General features: G+C 39.2%; 1 protein-coding gene across 1 annotated transcript in view; it reads left to right on the top strand.

Annotated features, from left to right (window-relative positions):
- The window catches only part of LOC127878482 (elongator complex protein 1-like), a 93,465-nt gene extending 77,811 nt beyond the window's left edge, over window positions 1-15,654 (top strand). The window contains exons 30-33 of the mRNA XM_052425008.1: window positions 525-652; window positions 1,811-1,965; window positions 3,638-3,734; window positions 14,400-15,654. Coding sequence (XP_052280968.1) covers window positions 525-652; window positions 1,811-1,965; window positions 3,638-3,734; window positions 14,400-14,470 — 451 coding nt within the window. The 3' untranslated portion in view covers window positions 14,471-15,654. The remainder of the gene's footprint in view (window positions 1-524; window positions 653-1,810; window positions 1,966-3,637; window positions 3,735-14,399) is intronic.
- The last annotated feature ends 5,845 nt before the right edge of the window (window positions 15,655-21,499 follow it).

Here is a 21,499-nt window from a genome sequence, read left to right as displayed (position 1 = left end):
GAGTGGTGAAAGGTCAAGGTCAAATATATGGCTTCAAAGCGGCACTAGAGGGTGAATTGTGTTTTTGACAAACATCTCTTGTTAATCTTGAAAAACAAACTAAGAAGTCACAGTTTTCATCACGTCTTAATGAAATTTTGTCAGAATGTATTAATTAATGAAATCTGGTTTGGGATTGTATATGGGTCTGATAGAATTAAAGTTGATGTAGCAAGGTTAGTCAGGTGAGCGATTCAGGGCCATCTTGGCCCTCTTGTTAATTGTCTCAGTACTCAGCTCATTTTAACAAAATAAAACTGTTTTGATTGGTTGTATAATAATACAACATGTGTATAGTAATTATTAGCATTATTACACTCAAACATCAGGAAAAGCTGGACCATACAAACAAATGATATTGCAAATGCTTGAGTAGATGAATTGGTATGATACCAGTCATGTGGAAACATTGCTTGATTGTCTGTGGTATTTGTTTTGAAAATATAGGTTAAATGGACAAAGTAAGAAATTGTTATTCTTTGTAGTCGTTCGGTAAGGAACAGAAGGAAGGCAGAGCTCAAGAAATGGCGATTAAAGGAAGGCAGTGAATTTGAAGACTGTGCTCTGATTGCATCCCTGGCCAAGATAGTTAAATATGTGGATGGACTAAGAGGTAAGTCGAGCTTTCAGAATCTCCAGGAGGAAGTGCAGTGTCCGTATTTACAAAGCTTCTTTTTTATAATTTACAGAAATTTCTTAAATTCATAAAGTTCTTGAGTTCTCATACTATTTAATGATTAAGTGGTTTTTAAGTAATTTTTTTCTAAACAACAAAAATTGCTTATAGGATTAATATTTTACCAATTTAAAAACAGGGATTGTAAAATGATTATTTGATCTTACTTTTCCATTTAAGTACCAAGAAAGAGTTAAGATTTCTCTTTAGCACCTTATCCTAACTTTCTGCTGTAAATGTATGTTTGTTTTTTTCTGAACTCACGTGTCAGACTGAGGTAATCCATATACATCGGAGTTGTTGTGTAATCATAGTTTAAAGAGTCTAGCCTCCCTAACTAATTATTTGACCTGCTTTCTGGGAAAAACTGGGCTCAATGCATTTGCGTGTCGTCTCAGATTAGCCTATGCAGTCTGCACAGGCTTATCAGGGACTACACTTACTGCTTATGTGGAATTTTTCGTTTAAAACAGGTCAAAACTTTTAGCCTAGTTTTCTAAAAATGAGGCTTATTTTATTATCTTTAATAATTCTTTATTTTATTACCCTTTATTAAACTTTTTTTCTATATGCAGTATATTAATGGTACATTTTTATGCTGCCCCAAAATTGATTTTGGGGGAATCATATAGTCGCCGCTTCGTCTGTCCGTGCATGTGTGCGTCTGTCTGTCCGTTCGTGCACAATTTTTGTCCGGGCTATTTTTCAGCAACTAATGACTGGAATTCAATGAAACTTTATGGGAAGCTTCACTACCAAGAGGAGATGTGCATATTATCAGCGGGTTCTGGTCGGATGATTTTTCACAGAGTTATGGCCCTTTGAAATCTTCTATGAAAAAACTATTGTCCCCCCAACTACTGTGCCCTCAAGACGTTTCCTTTTATCTGAATATATTGTGCAATATTGTGACCAAAAAAATCCTTGGGGAGCATCACCCGTCTCTGACGGTTTCTTGTTTTATGTAGTTTAGAATTTCTGCAGACATGGAGGCCACCCTCACAGTCAATTTCAATTTTTAGCAAACAATGGCTGCAAAGTGTTTGGCAAGTTTTTCAAAACATATAGTTCTACGTTTATCTGCTATGTTTTCAGACGAGGTGAGATCTCTAGTGCGAACATTGGTGATGTTCAATTATGACAGCAAGGGAGCGGAACTTCAGAGGCAATATGACACCTTCCTGACATTGATTGACAGCTATCTTGGGGAGATTTGGTTGGAAGAGGACCAGGAGGCAGACGTCAAACCGGTTTGATATGCTGTTTGAGTTTGATTTGAGCCTGGCTCTGGGACAACGGGGCCTAAGGCATGTGTGTCAAGTGATAAGTATCAGATGAGCCTGTGCAGTCTGCACAGGCCAATCAGGGACAACACTTTCCTCTTTAATGTTATTCATATTATGTCCTTTCTAAGGGAATGTCCATTTTAAAATGGAAGGTTTTGTACCTAATTAGCCTTTGCAGACTGCACTGGCTAATCTGGGACGACATTTTACTCACATGCGTTAAGCCCCGTTTTCTAAAAGCATGGCTCATTTATAATGGTTTTATAAATAATTATTGTTTTAATTGTGTACACATGTAGTCTACAATAATTGGTTGGTTATGTCCCTTCACAAAACGTAGCATTAAACAATATTTGCTACTCTTTATAATGATTTCGCACAATACGTGTTCATATGCATGTGACAGTTGTATGAGATCAATTTAAAGAACACCTGCAAAGGTCGATATTCAATATTATTATACCTCATTTTTATTCACAATGCTAAACTCCCATAGGCCATCATGACATAGAAATACTGTCAGACCCAGCAGGAAAAAAAATTCTGTCCAAAAAATACTCTCGCCTGCTTAAAAATTATACTGTCCCATTCGCACATGCGCAGTACGCAGTTTTGCATTTGTAAACAGACGATTTATATTGTTCATGTTTGAATAGTTGTTTCGATATAATAAAAATAAAATTACATATCTGACAGGGTGACAGTTAATTTGTCAACTTTCGGAAAAATACTGTCAACCGAGGCTTCCTTATTTCCTCAAGTTGACAAATTTACCGTCACTTGTCAGATATGTAATATTTATATACTAGTATGTCGCACATGAACACGTTGAGTTTGTTTGTTCATTCATGGTGATGTGATGTAAATAAAGTTGAGCTGTTATTCCATAGGAGATATTAGGTCTTGTAGACCACAGGAATACTAATAACAATAGGCATATGTGTGCTCATGCACAGGTGCCACATGATAGATCTTAATAGTATCCCAACAAACAAAGTTTTAGAGGGGGTATACTGGAGTCACTCTGTCTGTGGGTTTGTCAATCTGTCAGTCAGGATAAAACATTATATTTGTGTAGCAAACTGCTTCCACATTTTATCAGGCCATTAAAGGGAAACTTCAAAGGTGTTGAAGTATGAAGCACTATCATGAAGTATAGATGTGCAGTGCAAAACACTTTTTCATGCCCAATGGTCCACACATTTCTGAGGTGTTTGCTTTTGAACATATCTTAATAAGTGTTGCTGGTGTATTAGTAACGTCTTAAGAAAGCTTTGGTCATGAATCTTGCACTTGGAAAATGGGGCTTCACGCATGTGCGCAAAGTGTCATTCCAGATAAACCTGTGCAGACTGCATGACACTCTCTGCCTTAAAAGGTTGGTTTAAGGGAAGTCTCTTCTTAGCAAATATCCAGTTCACTTGGAAAGTGCGCGATTTGGGAAAATGGGGCTTAATGCATGTGCATAAATTGTCTTCCCAGATTAGCCTGTGCAGTCCAGAAAGACTTATCAGGAACAACACATTCCTGATAAGTCTTTCCGGACTGCACAGGCTAATCTTGCAAGACACGAAGCACATGCATTAAGCCCCATTTTCCCAAATGGCTGGCCTTATGTATACTGCCCTTATTGCAGGTGCTGGGTCCCACAACGACTGCCAATTCGATAGCCCTTTCCCTGCAGCAGGGGCATGGTCAACAGAGCGAGTCAGAGGAGGGGACAGAGAAAACAGGTCAGTCTATAACACTAGTGTACATTTCCTACTTCACCTGTTGATTGTTGTGTATTACAGTCATACAAAAGCATGATCTTATAGCAATCAACTGTTCTTAGCTAATGTGGTCACCTTATGTCCCACGTCCATTGTTGTCAGTTAAGAACTTTTAGCTCGTTAGCACACAGGATGCCACATTTTTTCATCCAATTTTGATACAATTTTCCTAGAATGTCTATCTTCACAATATTATGAATCTGGGTCATGTTTGTATGAAAAAATAGATCAAAAGGTCAAATTTTAAAATCATTGAAAACCTCGTTACCACACTAGAGGCAACCTCGGTGCTGCTCCAACTAGTGGTGGAAAACGCTGTTGTCCATCCCAGGACAGGTGTTTACTGGGATTACACTTAAGTTTATGTACATTTAAAAATAATATTTAAAAAGTGCGTCTGAAAATTTAGAATAAAAAATAATATTTAAAAAATACAGGTGCCTGCACATTTTGAGACAAAAAATACAGGTTTTCAACATTATAGAGACATTATGAAATATTCCATCGACAATTGTATAAGAGTACGTTTAATTGTTTAAAAAAATAATAGCATGTGCTTGTAAAATACCATGTCGTATAATATGAATTACTCTTATCTATGTTTCCCATTAAGATGTCATTTTACTCCATTGTCTATTACCGGTTTACTTATTTATTTATCTAATAAACCAAATGTAATGATCCATCGCCTTTAGGCATTCATCTGCTAGGTTAAATATCCTTTATCTGGTTGTAAAAACGTAAAATGAAAGTGTCCCTGGATTAACGCAGAGGGGCAAACATTCAGATAAAATAAAAATATAAAATAAACTGTCCGAACATTAAAGAGTCATTATCCCCACGCTTTTTGAAAAAAAGGTGGGGATATTGTGGTTATCTCCGCCGTCCGTCCGTCCGTCTGTCTGTCTGTCCGTCCGTCCTGGCCACTATCTCCTCCTACACTAAAAGCACTAGAACCTTGAAACTTACACACATGGTAGCTATGAGCATATGTGCGACCCTGCACTATTTGGAATTTTGATCTGACCCCTGGGTCAAAAGTTTTAGCGGTTGGGGTGGGGCCGCGTCAGAAATTATCACTCATTTTTTTAGGTTATTTTACATTTACTTCTTTATTTCTACACCGATTCACTTCAAATTGATACTGGACCTCTCTTATGACAATACGGTCAATCTCAACCATGCATGGCCCCATTCCCAACCCTGGGGCGCCCCGCCCACATAGGCCACACCCACCAAAAATTTCCATTTACTATAATTTTTTCATTTCTACAGGGATTCACTTCAAATTGATACTGAACTTTTGTTATGACATTAGGGTCAATCTCAACTATGCATGGCCCCAATCCCAACCCTGGGGCGCCCGCCCACATAGGCCACACCCACCAAAAAATTCCATTTACTATAATTTTTTCATTTCTACACGGATTCACTTCAAATTAATACTGAACTTCTCTTATGACATTAGGGTCAATCTCAACTATGCATGGCCCCATAACCAACCCTGGGGCCCCGCCCACATAGACCACACCCACCCAAAATTGCCTTTACTATAATTTCTTCATTTCTACACCGATTCACTTCAAATTGATATTGAACTTCTCTTATGACAATACAGTCAATCTCAACTATGCATGGCCCCATTACCAACCCTGGGGCGCCCCGCCCACATAGACCACACCCACCCAAAATTGCCTTTTACTATAATTTCTTCATTTCTACACCGATTCACTTCAAATTGATACTGAACCTCTCTTATGACAATACGGTCAATCTCAACTATGCATGGCCCCATTACCAACCCTGGGGCCCCGCCCACATAGACCACACCCGCCCAAAATTGCCTTTTACTATAATTTCTTCATTTCTACACCGATTCACTTCAAATTGATACTGAACTTCTCTTATGACAATACGGTCAATCTCAACTATGCATGGCACAATTACCAACCCTGGGGCGCCCTGCCCACATATGTCACACCCACCCAAAATTGCCTTTTACTATAACTTCTTCATTTCTACACCAATTCACTTCTAATTGATGATGAACTTCTCTTATGACAATACGGTCAATCTCAGCTATGCATGGCCCCATTACCAACCCTGGGGCACACCTAGGTCAAACATTCGGCGTGGGGATACGCGTCGGCCTCTGCCGCGCCATTTCTAGTTAATTATGCATGAAAACTCGTATGTCTGAACATTAAGAGTCACGAAAAATAATTCTTTTTACTAAAAATGGGCGTGTCTAAAAAATTATTTAGAGTAATTATGGTAATCCTACTGAATCGAATGAACGACACAGAAGTCCCATATCACTGTTACAAGCAAGCCTGCTTTTGAAAGGAGAGGCAGTGCACAGATCAAGACACAACCCTGCGCATTATTCTGAGACAATCCTTGGAGTGGAAATTGACCCTATACATCAACTTCATTGCCTTTGAGAAGGCTTTCAATCATATTGACTGGCATTGAAATTAGTAAGACACGGATTGCATGAAAAGATCATCAGGAAGTCTTATGATGGGATAATCTGCAGAATCTTTCATGGCAGAGAGCTCACTGACGCCTTCAGATCCAAATTGAGGCAAGGCTGCCTACACTCAGCTTTACTGTGCCTCGCCATCAACAGAGGCAAGGCTGCCTACACTCAGCTTTACTGTGCCTCGCCATCAACAGAGGCAAGGCTGCCTACACTCAGCTTTACTGTGCCTCGCCATCAACAGAGGCAAGGCTGCCTACACTCAGCTTTACTGTGCCTCGCCATCAACAGAGGCAAGGCTGCCTACACTCAGCTTTACTGTGCCTCGCCATCAACAGAGGCAAGGCTGCCTACACTCAGCTTCACTGTGCCTCGCCATCAACAGAGGCAAGGCTGCCTACACTCAGCTTTACTGTGCCTCGCCATCAACAGAGGCAAGGCTGCCTACACTCAGCTTTACTGTGCCTCGCCATCAACAGAGGCAAGGCTGCCTACACTCAGCTTTACTGTGCCTCGCCATCAACAGAGGCAAGGCTGCCTACACTCAGCTTTACTGTGCCTCGCCATCAACAGAGGCAAGGCTGCCTACACTCAGCTTTACTGTGCCTCGCTATCAACAGAGGGAAGAGCAAGGTGTTCAAGACCAAAGAATCCGAATGACCCCTCACAGTTTAAGGCCATGTACTGGAATAAGTGGGAAGCTTCACCTATCTGGGCAGCATGCTGGACAACCATTGTGAAATGGATGCAGACTTCATGGACAACCATAGTGGAATGGATGCAGACTTCATGAACAACCATAGTGGAATGGATGAAGACTTCATGAACATCCATAGTGGAATGGATGCAGACTTCATGGACAACCATAATGGAATGGATGAAGACTTCATGAACAACCATAGTGGAATGGATGCAGACTTCATGGACAACCATAGTGGAATGGATGCAGACTTCATGGACAACCATAGTTGAATGGATGCAGACTTCATGAAAAACCATAGTGGAATGGATGCAGACGCCATGAACAACCATAGTGGAATGGATGAAGACTTCATGAACAACCATAGTCGAATGGATGCAGACTTCATGGACAACCATGATAGTGGAATGGATGAAGACTTCATGAACAACCATAGTGGAATGGATGCAGACTTCATGGACAACCATAGTGGAATGGATGCAGACTTCATGGACAACCATAGTGGAATGGATGCAGACTTCATGGACAACTATAGTGGAATGGATGCAGACTTCATGGACAACCATAGTGGAATGGATGCAGACTTCATGGACAACCATAGTGGAATGAATGCAGACTTCATGGACAACCATAGTGGAATGGATGCAGACTTCATGGACAACCATTGTGGAATGGATGCAAACTTCATGGACAACCATAGTGGAATGGATGCAGACTTCATGGCCAATTATAGTGGAATGGATGCAGACTTCATGGACAACCATAGTGGAATGGAAGCAGACTTCATGGACAACCATTGTGGAATGGATGCAGACTTCATGGACAACCATAGTGGAATGGATGCAGACTTCATGGACAACCATAGTGGAATGGATGAAGACTTCATGAACAACCATAGTGGAATGGATGCAGACTTCATGGAAAACCATAGTGGAATGGATGCAGACTTCATTGACAACCATAGTGGAATGGATGCAGACTTCATGGACAACCATAGTGGAATGGATGCAGACTTCATGGACAACCATAGTGGAATGGATGCAGACTTCATGGACAACCATAGTGGAATGGATGCAGACTTCATGGAAAACCATAGTGGAATGGATGCAGACTTCATGGACAACCATAGTGGAATGGATGCAGACTTCATGGACAATCATAGTGGAATGGAAGCAGACTTCATGGAAAACCATAGTGGAATGGATGGAGACTTCATGGACAACCATAGTGGAATGGATGCAGACTTCATGGACAACCATAGTGGAATGGATGCAGACTTCATGGACAACCATAGTGGAATGGATGCAGACTTCATGGACAACCATAGTGGAATGGATGCAGACTTCATGGAAAACCATAGTGGAATGGATGCAGACTTCATGGACAACCATAGTGGAATGGATGCAGACTTCATGGACAACCATAGTGGAATGGATGCAGACTTCATGGACAACCAAAGTGGAATGGATGCAGTTTTCATGGACAACCAAAGTGGAATGGATGCAGACTTCATGGACAACCATAGTGGAATGGATGCAGACTTCATGGACAACCATAGTGGAATGGATACAGACTTTATGGACAACCATAGTGGAATGGATGCAGACTTCATGGCCAATTATAGTGGAATGGATGCAGACTTCATGGACAACCATAGTGGAATGGATGCAGACTTCATGGACAACCATTGTGAAATGGATGCAGACTTCATGGACAACCATAGTGGAATGGATGCAGACTTCATGGACAACCAAAGTGGAATGGATGCAGACTTCATGGACAACCATAGTGGAATGGATGCAGACTTCATAGCCAATTATAGTGGAATGGATGCAGACTTCATAGCCAATTATAGTGGAATGGATGCAGACTTCATGGACAACCATAGTGGAATGGATGCAGACTTCATGGCCAATTATAGTGGAATGGATGCAGACTTCATGGACAACCATAGTGGAATGGATGCAGACTTCATGGACAACCATTGTGGAATGGATGCAGACTTCATGGACAACCATAGTGGAATGGATGCAGACTTCATGGACAACCATAGTGGAATGGATGCAGACGCCATGAACAACCATAGTGGAATGGATGAAGACTTCATGAACAACCATAGTGGAATGGATGCAGACTTCATGGACAACCATAGTGGAATGGATGAAGACTTCATGAACAACCATAGTGGAATGGATGCAGACTTCATGGACAACCATAGTGGAATGGATGCAGACTTCATGGACAGCCATAGTGGAATGGATGCAGACTTCATGGACAACCATAGTGGAATGAATGCAGACTTCATGGACAACCATAGTGGAATGGATGCAGACTTCATGGACAACCATAGTGGAATGGATGCAGACTTCATGGACAACCATAGTGGAATGGATGCAGACTTCATGGACAACCATAGTGGAATGGATGCAGACTTCATGGACAACCATAGTGGAATGGATGCAGACTTCATGGACAACCATAGTGGAATCGAAGCAGACTTCATGGACAACCAAAGTGGAATGGATGCAGACTTCATGGACAACCATAGTGGAATGGATGCAGACTTCATGGACAACCATAGTGGAATGGATGCAGACTTCATGGACAACCATAGTGGAATGGATGCAGACTTCATGGACAACCATAGTGGAATGGATGCAGACTTCATGGACAACCATAGTGGAATGGATGCAGACTTCATGGAAAACCATAGTGGAATGGATGCAGACTTCATGGACAACCATAGTGGAATGGATGCTGACTTCATGGACAACCATGTTGGAATGGATGCAGACTTCATGGACAACCATAGTGGAATGGATGCAGACTTCATGGACAACCATAGTGGCATGGATGCAGACTTGATGGATAACCATAGTGGTATGGATGCAGACTTCATGGACAACCATAGTGGAATGGATGCAGACTTTATGGACAACCATAAAGGAATGGATGCAGACTTCATGGACAACCATAGTCGAATGGATGCAGACTTCATGGACAACCATAGTGGAATGGATGCAGACTTCATGGACAACCATAGTGGAATCGAAGCAGACTTCATGGACAACCAAAGTGGAATGGATGCAGACTTCATGGACAACCATAGTGGAATGGATGCAGACTTCATGGACAACCATAGTGGAATGGATGCAGACTTCATGGACAACCATAGTGGAATGGATGCAGACTTCATGGACAACCAAAGTGGAATGGATGCAGTTTTCATGGACAACCAAAGTGGAATGGATGCAGACTTCATGGACAACCATAGTGGAATGGATGCAGACTTCATGGACAACCATAGTGGAATGGATGCAGACTTCATGGACAACCATAGTGGAATGGATGCAGACTTCATGGCCAATTATAGTGGAATGGATGCAGACTTCATGGACAACCATAGTGGAATGGAAGCAGACTTCATGGACAACCATTGTGAAATGGATGCAGACTTCATGGACAACCATAGTGGAATGGATGCAGACTTCATGGACAACCTTAGTGGAATGGATGCAGACTTCATGGACAACCATAGTGGAATGGATGCAGACTTCATGGACAACCATAGTGGAATGGATGCAGACTTCATAGCCAATTATAGTGGAATGGATGCAGACTTCATAGCCAATTATAGTGGAATGGATGCAGACTTCATGGACAACCATAGTGGAATGGATGCAGACTTCATGGCCAATTATAGTGGAATGGATGCAGACTTCATGGACAACCATAGTGGAATGGATGCAGACTTCATGGACAACCATTGTGGAATGGATGCAGACTTCATGGACAACCATAGTGGAATGGATGCAAACTTCATGGACAACCATAGTGGAATGGATGCAGACGCCATGAACAACCATAGTGGAATGGATGAAGACTTCATGAACAACCATAGTGGAATGGATGCAGACTTCATGGACAACCATAGTGGAATGGATGAAGACTTCATGAACAACCATAGTGGAATGGATGCAGACTTCATGGACAACCATAGTGGAATGGATGCAGACTTCATGGACAACCATAGTGGAATGGATGCAGACTTCATGGACAACCATAGTGGAATGAATGCAGACTTCATGGACAACCATAGTGGAATGGATGCAGACTTCATGGACAACCATAGTGGAATGGATGCAGACTTCATGGACAACCATAGTGGAATGGATGCAGACTTCATGGACAACCATAGTGGAATGGATGCAGACTTCATGGACAACCATAGTGGAATCGAAGCAGACTTCATGGACAACCAAAGTGGAATGGATGCAGACTTCATGGACAACCATAGTGGAATGGATGCAGACTTCATGGACAACCATAGTGGAATGGATGCAGACTTCATGGACAACCATAGTGGAATGGATGCAGACTTCATGGACAACCATAGTGGAATGGATGAAGACTTCATGGACAACCATAGTGGAATGGATGCAGACTTCATGGACAACCATAGTGTAATGGATGCAGACTTCATGGACAACCATAGTAGAATGGATGCTGACTTCATGGACAACCATGTTGGAATGGATGCAGACTTCATGGACAACCATAGTGGAATGGATGCAGACTTCATGGACAACCATAGTGGCATGGATGCAGACTTGATGGACAACCATAGTGGACAACCATAAAGGAATGGATGCAGACTTCATGGACAACCATAGTGGAATGGATGCAGACTTCATGGACAACCATAGTGGAATGGATGCAGACTTCATGGACAACCATAGTGGAATGGAAGCAGACTTCATGGACAACCAAAGTGGAATGGATGCAGACTTCATGGACAACCATAGTGGAATGGATGCAGACTTCATGGACAACCATAGTGGAATGGATGCAGACTTCATGGACAACCATAGTGGAATGGATGCAGACTTCATAGACAACCATAGTGGAATGGATGCAGACTTCATGGACAACCATAGTGGAATGGATGCAGACTTCATGGACAACCATAGTGTAATGGATGCGTAAGATAGGCGCCACCACCAAGATTAGGCTCCTCAATACCATCGTGAAGCCAATACTCCTCTATGGAGCAGACACCTTGATAACCACTGACTTCACGATGAAGAAAATCCAGGTCTTCATTAACACCAGACTTAGGAAGATCTGCTGGCCAGAGAGAGAACAAGGAAAGACGTAAGGAGAATAACAAAGCAGCAGCTTGTTGAAGAAGACCTCCTTTAGAGACATTTGGGGTGGATAGGCCACACCCTCCCCAAGCCTGCATCCAATACAACAAAGCAATCCTTCACCTTGAACCTCAAAGGGAAGTGGAAGACAAGGCAGCTTAAAAACACTTGAAATCGAGACCTGGATGCAGATGGGCAAGATGTTGGAACAGCACATTTGTCCCAGATATCTCCAGAGGACACATTTATGACCCAATCTTCATGTAACTTAATCAGAATGTTTATTGTGAGAATAGATAAACTTGTTCAAATCTGGATCAGACATATCTAAAACGAAGGTCACAAGGTCAGATGTTAGACAAAATAACTTTCTTACCACTCTAGTGATCACATGTATGACTTAAACTTATTGAACTGTGGTGAGAATGTTTATTGTAGCAATATCTTTGCAGATTTTCAATCTGGGTCTTGTTTGTCAAAATAAAAAATAAAAATAAACTTTGTTAATACTCTATTGGTCACATTTATGGCTCAAGCTTGATGAAACTTTTATAAGATTGTTTCTCTTGACTAATTTGGGGCTTTGTTCACAAAGCTCCTTATATTAAAACATAAATATTAAAATACTTCAAAATAACAGAGCAAGAGACATCAGGATTTTCATGAAGCAGCACATATCATATCTTTTACAGAAAACTTATCTAAAATTTTGCCCAAAGTACAACATAAGATTGGCCAAAAGTACAACATTAGATTTGCCTAAAGTACAACATAAGATTTGGTAAAGTACAACATAAGATTTGCCTTAAGTACAACATAAGATTTGCCAAAAGTACAACATAACCAAAAGAACAGCAAAAGATTTGCCTTTAGTACAACATAAGATTTGCCTTAAGTACAGCATAAGATTTGCCTTAAGTTCAACATAAGATTAGCCTTGTAAACAACATAAGATTGCCCTAATGAGCTTAGATAATATCAGCCCTGGGTCAAGTTTTCCCAAAAACTTGGTCACCTTGATGTCTTCGACAGTTGATGTACCTTAGACTCAGTGGAGCGATTTATGGCCCTCTTGTTTTAATCTTAACTATTTGTCGAATAGTCCGAGCTATGCTACTCACTCAAACATCGATGGCAACCTGTAATGCTCTGGTTGAGATACACATCTTCATATCACCGTTTCTACTGCAGGGATTCATTTGAAATGTCATTCATGTGAAAGAGATAACTGTGTTAGCTGTGTTATGTCACAGACCAAAGTGCATACCTCTGACCTGCAATTAAGCAGGGTTATGCACCCATTTTGTTCTTAAAAATTGGTTTAAGGTAAACATGCAACTTCTACATATCACTGTTTCATCTACAGGTATTCAATTAAAACTTCACACATGTTTTTGACTAATTGTGTCCTGTGACTGACCAAGTTCAATTAATCATACCTGAAATCATAGAATTTTGTACTTAGAAAATTGTGGTTTAAGTTTGCATGCAACTACTCCATATTTGGTATATGTACTACAGATATTGAAATATTAGGTAACATTTGTGTTCAGAATCTTAATGAACACTCACTGATCAAGGCTTTTAACTTTGACCATCCTTAAAGCATGATCAAGACAAAAAAATTGTTGTTTAAATGTGTGGGTTTTTTATGTACATACTATTTCATTTTGTAAAATTACTTAATTTATTGGTGTTATGCAGTTGAATAACTTTTACTTACTGCAGTGCAATAGTGAGTAGTGCTCATGCCCATAGTTTTACTTCATGTACATTTCATGTATATCATTACTTTACTACTACTGATTTTCCGATTTCGAGAGAAACAGTATTGTATAATACATTTTACCAAAATGCTACTGAGCGTTTAAATAACACGACCAGAGTGATAAGTTATTATTCTAAAAGAAATTATTATATTTGTATGCCCCCTTTCGAAGAATAGGGGGCATATAGTGATCGGACTGTCCATCTGTCTGTCTGTCCGTCTCTCCGTCACACTTTGCGTTTAGGTTATGAAAAATGCTCATAACTTCTATGTCCCTTGAGATCTAACCTAAGGCCTTTCCATACGCACACACATTTTGACCCCTGTGACCTTGACCTTGAACTTAAGGTCCGCGTTTAGGTTTCGAAATCTGCATTTAGGTTTTGAAAAAAGCTCATAACTTCTATCAAGCGTTTATAGGGGGCATAAGTCATCCTATGGCGACAGCTCTTTTTTTACTATACTACCTTAGAAGCCATTGATATAATCCTTTATAGTGAGAAAACGTTAATAATGATTTATTTTTCAGACCCAATAATAAAGTTTGCGCCAGTGCTACAAAAGGACAAAAAGTGGAAACTGTATGCCTTGGAAACATGAGCACTTATTGAAGAAACAATGAGCATGTGTACAGACAGAGGCAGGCTTGAGATAGCATGATGTGCAATATGTGGAAGATGTTTACCACCTAGAGTATCGGACACTGAAGTTGTTACAGTTGTTATATTGTTGCAGAGATTTACTACTACTACGTACTACATAAAATAATGTTCAACAATAACAATAATTAAGTATGCATTCTATGACCAAGTCATGTTAATAAAACAAGTGAAAGTTTGATAAAAAGTCTGTTAATATTGCCAATATGAAGGTACATATATTGATATATGTTTGTGACAAATGTTTTACTGACATTATGATGTATAATGTACACAGTAACAGAGTAGAAATATTGTCTTTAAATTTGTAATAGTTCCCTTAAAAAATGTCTTAGAAATGGCGCAGCAATTTTTCAGGCGGGTGGACATGAGTTCAGCTTAGAAGCTTTGAAAGGGGATATTTAACCATAACTGACCTTCAAAAACACACAAAACTGCCTTTGTAGAAGCCTGTAATTGGCAGCAGCTCACATTTTGCACAACAAGCAGCAATCTACATGTACACTTTACTTAAATGCCAAGTGCAAAGTCCTCATGGTTATCTATTGTTAGAACCCTATGTTCGGAAATGAGAGGCGGCAGTTTTTATTTAATCTTGATTAAACTTGTTGGTCAGAATTTTTTTTTTTTACACTTTCTAAGCTGAGTTTGAATCTTGTTCACATGCGTCAGAAAACTAGGTGTCCATGTCGAATGTAGGATCAATCGGGTAACCACCATTGAAGCCACATTTACTACTCAATTTCGATGAAACTTGAGAATGATTATCTTTTCGATATGTATGCAAAGTTTTAATAAGGGTCACATGCATCCAAAACAAGGTCACCTATTCACGTCTTGGACAATAGTTGCAACACTGAACAGGTAACGATTTACAGGATTGGGCCCAACTGATAATATATTTATGGTTTTAAATATGTTGTAAATTGTAATTTGGCCCATCTTTATTGTAGCTCATCTTTATAACATCATAATGATACAGATTGCGCAATTTGCTTGACACTGGTTAAGGATGTATGCTGCAGTTTTAATGAAAATTTTGTTATATCTAGAATTTGCTAATTTTTGGTATTAAGCTAGAACCATTTATTGTGGATAGAAAAGTAAAATTAAAAATCATTGGTACTGGTGTTGTTAATTTTTTATTCGCACTTGAACAACCAGCTTATTTCAGCATTTTTTTTTAAACAAATAAGGTAATAACTTAAAAAAATAGAGTAAATTAAAGAGAAAACTGTTGAAAACAACCTCTATTTCTGTCAAAATATATCATACTGATTCAATTTGACTTATTCATTTTTTTATAAACATCAATCGAATGATTAATGTTTTTATCAGTTTTTAACAACAACAAAAACAACAGAATTTTACATATGAAAATTAATAAAATGCACACAAATCATTTTTATTTTTACATGTCTTGCCATATCTAGATTTTGTCCAACTTTTTCCACATGTTTTATGAGTTATATATTTAATGAAAATATAAAAAGGAAACATATGTCACCAGGGTCGTTTGTTCACAACTGCAGTGTTACAGCATGAAGCCAAATACAATTCAAAAAACATCGGGTCAAAACACATACTAGTACATGTATCGCTATATGCCAATTAAAAAGTAGATTTAAATGTAAATGAAATCACACATGTGTAGCAAGATCCAAAAAAAAGGTTAATAGAGCATCAAACTGAAAACAAGATGTATACCGTACATTTAAAGGGGCATATCCGCAATTGACCAATATCCAATATATTAGGGTATGCCAAGGCAAAAAGTAGATTTAAATGTAAATGAAAACACAAATTATGTGAAGCAAAATTAGGAGTATACAACCCCTCCCCCCCTCCCAAAAATATATAGAATACATTTAAAGGGGTATATCAACGTTATTTAATTGTAATTCTTGTCTTGACATGGTCAATGTATTGCTGTATGCCAATGCAAATTCAAGTGGAAACACAATAAGTTATATGTATCAAGATAATTAAACTTATGTTAATAACGTTTCCAACTTTAAACAAGACGTACACAATACACTTCAAGGGGCATATCAACAGTATTACAATGCAGTTGCAATTCCAGACCAGAATAATTTACAGTGTTCCATTGGTATGCATTAATATATTTATAAGCAGTAACATATTATTAAAATTGCTACGAACATATGTATGCAAAACATTTTTATGTTCACAGGTCGTGTACGATAAAAAATATAATCCAACACAAGTATTGCATTTTTATGAAAACTTGTTGCATGTGAAAAAGATAGTACAGAAGGTTATTATGACGTTTATGTTAAACACTCATTTGCTTTCTACATGAACTTCGTTATCTATAATAAGTTTTTGAAATTATAATAATCTTAATAGTGGGGTCATATGGTGAAATGATTGTTCACTTTTTGATAAAAGCAACAAACTTGGCACAGTTGTAGATTTAAGTATTTTATTCAATTTTAGCTATGGACCCATCTCCAATTTTCAAGATGGCCGCCATTTTCAAGATGGCCGCCAAAATTTAGGAAATTACATGTCACTGCCATATTTGATTAAACTATTCTGTTTTTGGCATTAGTTGTTTTATGTTATTAACTAATAAAAATATGTTTCTACATGAAAAAAAATGATTTAAATATTGCATATTAGTCAAAATGGCTTCCAAAATGGCCGCCTGAAGTACAAACAAATAGGATTTTCCTACTCCAATCTATAATTTCAATACTCATTGAACGTATGTTATGTAAGCAAGTGTTTTTCTTTTTTTGTATTTACAGATACCTTCATTTGTATAATATTCTTAACATATTGTTTCAGTCCTTAAAGATAGAAATAACTGCATTCAACGAGTTAACACTTCCAGACCTTAAAGTTGCCTTAAAATCTTACCGCGGTCACATCCTTCACCACATATAGTGGAATTGTTCACTTTTTGATAAAGGCAACACACTGTGTTCATTGGTAGTGTTAAGAATTTAAGACAAAATAGGCAATGGACCTAATTCATATTTTTCAAAATGGCCACCATTTTCAAAATGGCCACCAACCTATAAAAAAAGGAGAAAATGTCGAGGTGCTGATTTTTTGTTGCGATCTTTTACAAATCAAATGAAATATTACAATACTTTATTTTACTAATTATGCTGATAATAACAAATATTTGTAAGAAAAACATTTATTATAAGTATTTTGTTAATTTTGTACTTTTTGTAAGGTCAAAAGGTCTTTTTTTGGGGGGGGGGGGGGGGTAAATTATGCTTTTTTGGCAAATATTCATTTACTTAAATAATAAATAAAACCATAAAGCAGAGTATCATTGTCCGAGAGACCACTGGTGTTTATTGTAAGTTTTGAGGCCAAGAATTGTTTGTGTGTATTTGAAAAGACAAGTGTATATCCTTCCAGAAAACACATTTCTTAATTGTCACAGCAGTGCATATCTATGATTTGTTTGGGTAAGATCACTCAAAATCGAAAGTTTTTCCGCTGATTTCTGGAATAATTAAATAAAAAGACATTTTAAGTCATGGGAATTTACCCAGGGTTTCAGTTTTGGGGTATTAAATAGGTATCAGAAACCTTTCTGATAATTAAGTTAAAAAAAATTCCATGTATTTTGTTATAAGTTAAAAACCACCAAATTTCGCATTTTATTTTTGCAAATGTGCCCATTTTTCACTTTTTTAATTCTGCGAATTATTTTACCAAGTTAACACTTTCCAACATATGTGCCTAATTAGTGGTATAAAAACACACATATGGCCTCGATCCTTGTTTCATTCCAACAACGACTTTTTATGCCCCCCTTCGAAAAAGAGGGGGTATATTGCTTTGCTCATGTCTGTCTGTCTGTCTGTCTGTCTGTCGGTCTGTCGGTCCGTCCACCAGATGGTTGTCAGATGATAACCCAAGAACGCTTGGGCCTAGTTTATCAACATATACCGTAATAGTGATTTTGGGTGGAAATGAATAAAATCACACACAAAACTGCTGATTTCTGGAATAATTTGATTTAATTAGATTTATAAGACATGTGATCATTATAATAATCAAATATTGTTCGCATATATATAATTGCATATATTATCACTCTAAACAAACAATGCATACACAATCACTCTTAACAATGGAACACAATCTAAGAGCTCGATATGTGGTAACCACAAAAATCTCTCTACTTGGCATTTCTTCGCGACCATTTTCAGTTGAAACATTCTCAGAAATTGAAATTCTTTCAGAATAAATTAAATTTAATGAACGAAAACAAATAAGGATGATAACAAACAACCAATATGTCAATTTTATGTACGCAACATAGGGTAACTGATTTGAACCTTTATATGTCTGAAAAAAACAAAGACCTGTAAAATGTATTTTATGGGTCTTTGAAAAAAACTTACCTTGTTACACATTAATTAAATTCTCTTGATTCATGTAATTGTTTGATTTAATTGTTCACACTTATTTTAATATCATAAATACATACCTGTTATCTCTAGCTAATCCCTTTCCAGGGAGTTAATTACCAGTATCCGGAAAACTTTAAGCGCTGGGAATCATCCACCTCTAATAAAGAAAACCAAGTCAGGCTAACATAGTTCAATGTAACCTAACCGGAAAACAAGAACAACAACTCATCTTTCCTTTCCGGACAACCACGAGTGCACGCCTATTTTGGCTCAGGACTTTTTCGTTCTTTTAATCGTGTTTATTGTCGGAGTTTGAGGGATAAATTTTATTTATCTTTTCTGTATATTATTCGGTTTACTTTTTTTATACTTTTTATTGCAGTTTTTGTTATTATTCTGCTTTTGCTGGGTATCTTTGTTTATAGTGCTCATGTACATGAGCACGTGCACCACGAGGTTTTCGTTCCATTTCCTTCTATAGGTAATCCAAGAGGACTTCGTGCCTTTTTCCTCAATAAATAATTGAGGGCATTTGTACAGCGTTTGTTTATTTACATTGTGGTTTAAATTTAACAATTGTTTTTGTCTGTTGTAGGCTGTTTCTGTTTCTTTTGTTTTCAGAAATTAACTTACAAAAGAGAGGTTCGTGTGGTCACATCAAGGCAAGGTGGGATTCTCACGACACTTGCCTGGCATGTACCGGTTGTACTCTACTAAAAAAATGTGCGGTGTGCGATTTATGGTCTTACGACATATGGACACAAGCTGGTCGCCGTCGGACGTCGATCAGCCGCTATCGCCACGAACCTCCAACGGACGTTGGTGATCCGGTGACTTCACTGGTCACGGATGACCAGCTGACATTTCAGTCACCGGATACCGGGCACGATGGTGGTGTTGTCTGTCGGTCATCATCTGACCGTATGACTCCCACCATACATACCGGCGACATTGATCGTGGAACTACGGATCGATCAATGTCTGACCAAATGGCAGCCGCCATTCTACGGTCTTTGGTCGGTGACGTAACCGGTCATGATATGACCGGCCGGTCACCGGTCCGTGCCGGTCATGATATGACCGGCCGGTCACTGGTCCGGTCATCGGTCACCTTCCACAGTCCATTCTCGGGCTCTTGGAAAAACAAGCGGTAGAAAGGGTTCAAGATCCTTATTCTCAAGGATTCTACAGTCGTCTTTTTCTTGTTCAAAGAAAAATGGTTCCTGGAGACCAGTAATAGATTTAAAAGTGTTAAACATGTACCTTCTCAAACCAACTTTTAAAATGGAGACTTCTTCCTTGACACGGAACTCCATCAAACCCCTGCACTGGGGGATGTCTTTGGATCTGGAAGATGCGTACTTCCATGTTCCTATACATCCCAACTTCCGGAAGTACCTTCGATTCGCCTTTCATGGCCAAGTCTACCAGTTCCGGGCCATGCCATTTGGTTTGGCGACCGCCCCACGAGTTTTTACCAAACTAATGGCTGCAGTCGGAGCTCTCCTCCGAGTTCACGGGATTGTTCTTCTTCAGTATTTCGACGACTGGCTCTTACACCAGCTCGATCGTCATTTACTTCTGACCAACCTAGAATTCTCTTTGAAGGAACTCCTCTCTTTAGGACTCCTTCTCAATGCAGACAAATCAGACCTCATTCCTTCTCAGGACTTTACTTTTCTGGGAATGAATTTCTTGACACACATCAATCGGGTCAGAGTGTCATGTCAACGTATAGCAGACCTTCTGGTAGAGGTCAACTGGGTTTTGTCCCAATCTCATATAACAGCACAAGAATTCCTCTCTCAACGGTATCCTGAGCTCAGTAGCAGACTTTGTGCAGTTGGGACGTCTATTACTACGTCCTCTTCAGCATTATCTCTCAGCTTGTTGGAAATGGTCTCCGGGCAATCTGTTAAAACAGATTCCAATTCATCCTTCCCTAGTGTCTCATCTTCAGTGGTGGCTAGACGAGGAGACTCTCTTGGCAGAAGTACCACTTCTTCCTCAGCAACCGTCATAACATCTAATCATGGATGCGAGTAAGGAAGGATGGGGTGCTCACCTGGAACCTCTCAGTCTAATAGTTTCAGGGTTGTGGTCTCATCAGGAATCTCAACTTCATATCAACAATCTAGAAATGCGAGCAGTATATCTAGCTGTATCTCATTTCCAGTCACATCTTCGAGACTCGTGTGTGATGGTGTCAACAGACAACACATCGGCGGTGGCTTACATCCAGGCACAGGGGGGGGAACACATTCTCAATCCCTGTATTTGGAAACCAAGAAATTACTTTTTTTTTGCAAAACACTCAACATTTTTATTCTGGCCAAATACATACCAGGTCGCATCAACGCCCTGGCGGATGGGTTGTCTCGCAAACACTAGATACTTCCATCGGAATGGACACTTCATCAAGAAGTGACCAACCAGATCTTTTTCAAGTTCGGTTATCCCCTGGTCGATCTATTTGTGACCAGACGCAACTATAGACTACCTCTGTTTGTGAGTCCAGTTTACGATCCAGCAGCGTGGGCAATAGACGCGCTTTCGTTCGCTTG

Source organism: Dreissena polymorpha, chromosome 4 (assembly GCF_020536995.1).
Source record: "Dreissena polymorpha isolate Duluth1 chromosome 4, UMN_Dpol_1.0, whole genome shotgun sequence".
Taxonomy (NCBI): Eukaryota; Metazoa; Mollusca; class Bivalvia; order Myida; family Dreissenidae; genus Dreissena; species Dreissena polymorpha.
This window is presented reverse-complemented; position numbering and strand designations above follow the sequence as displayed.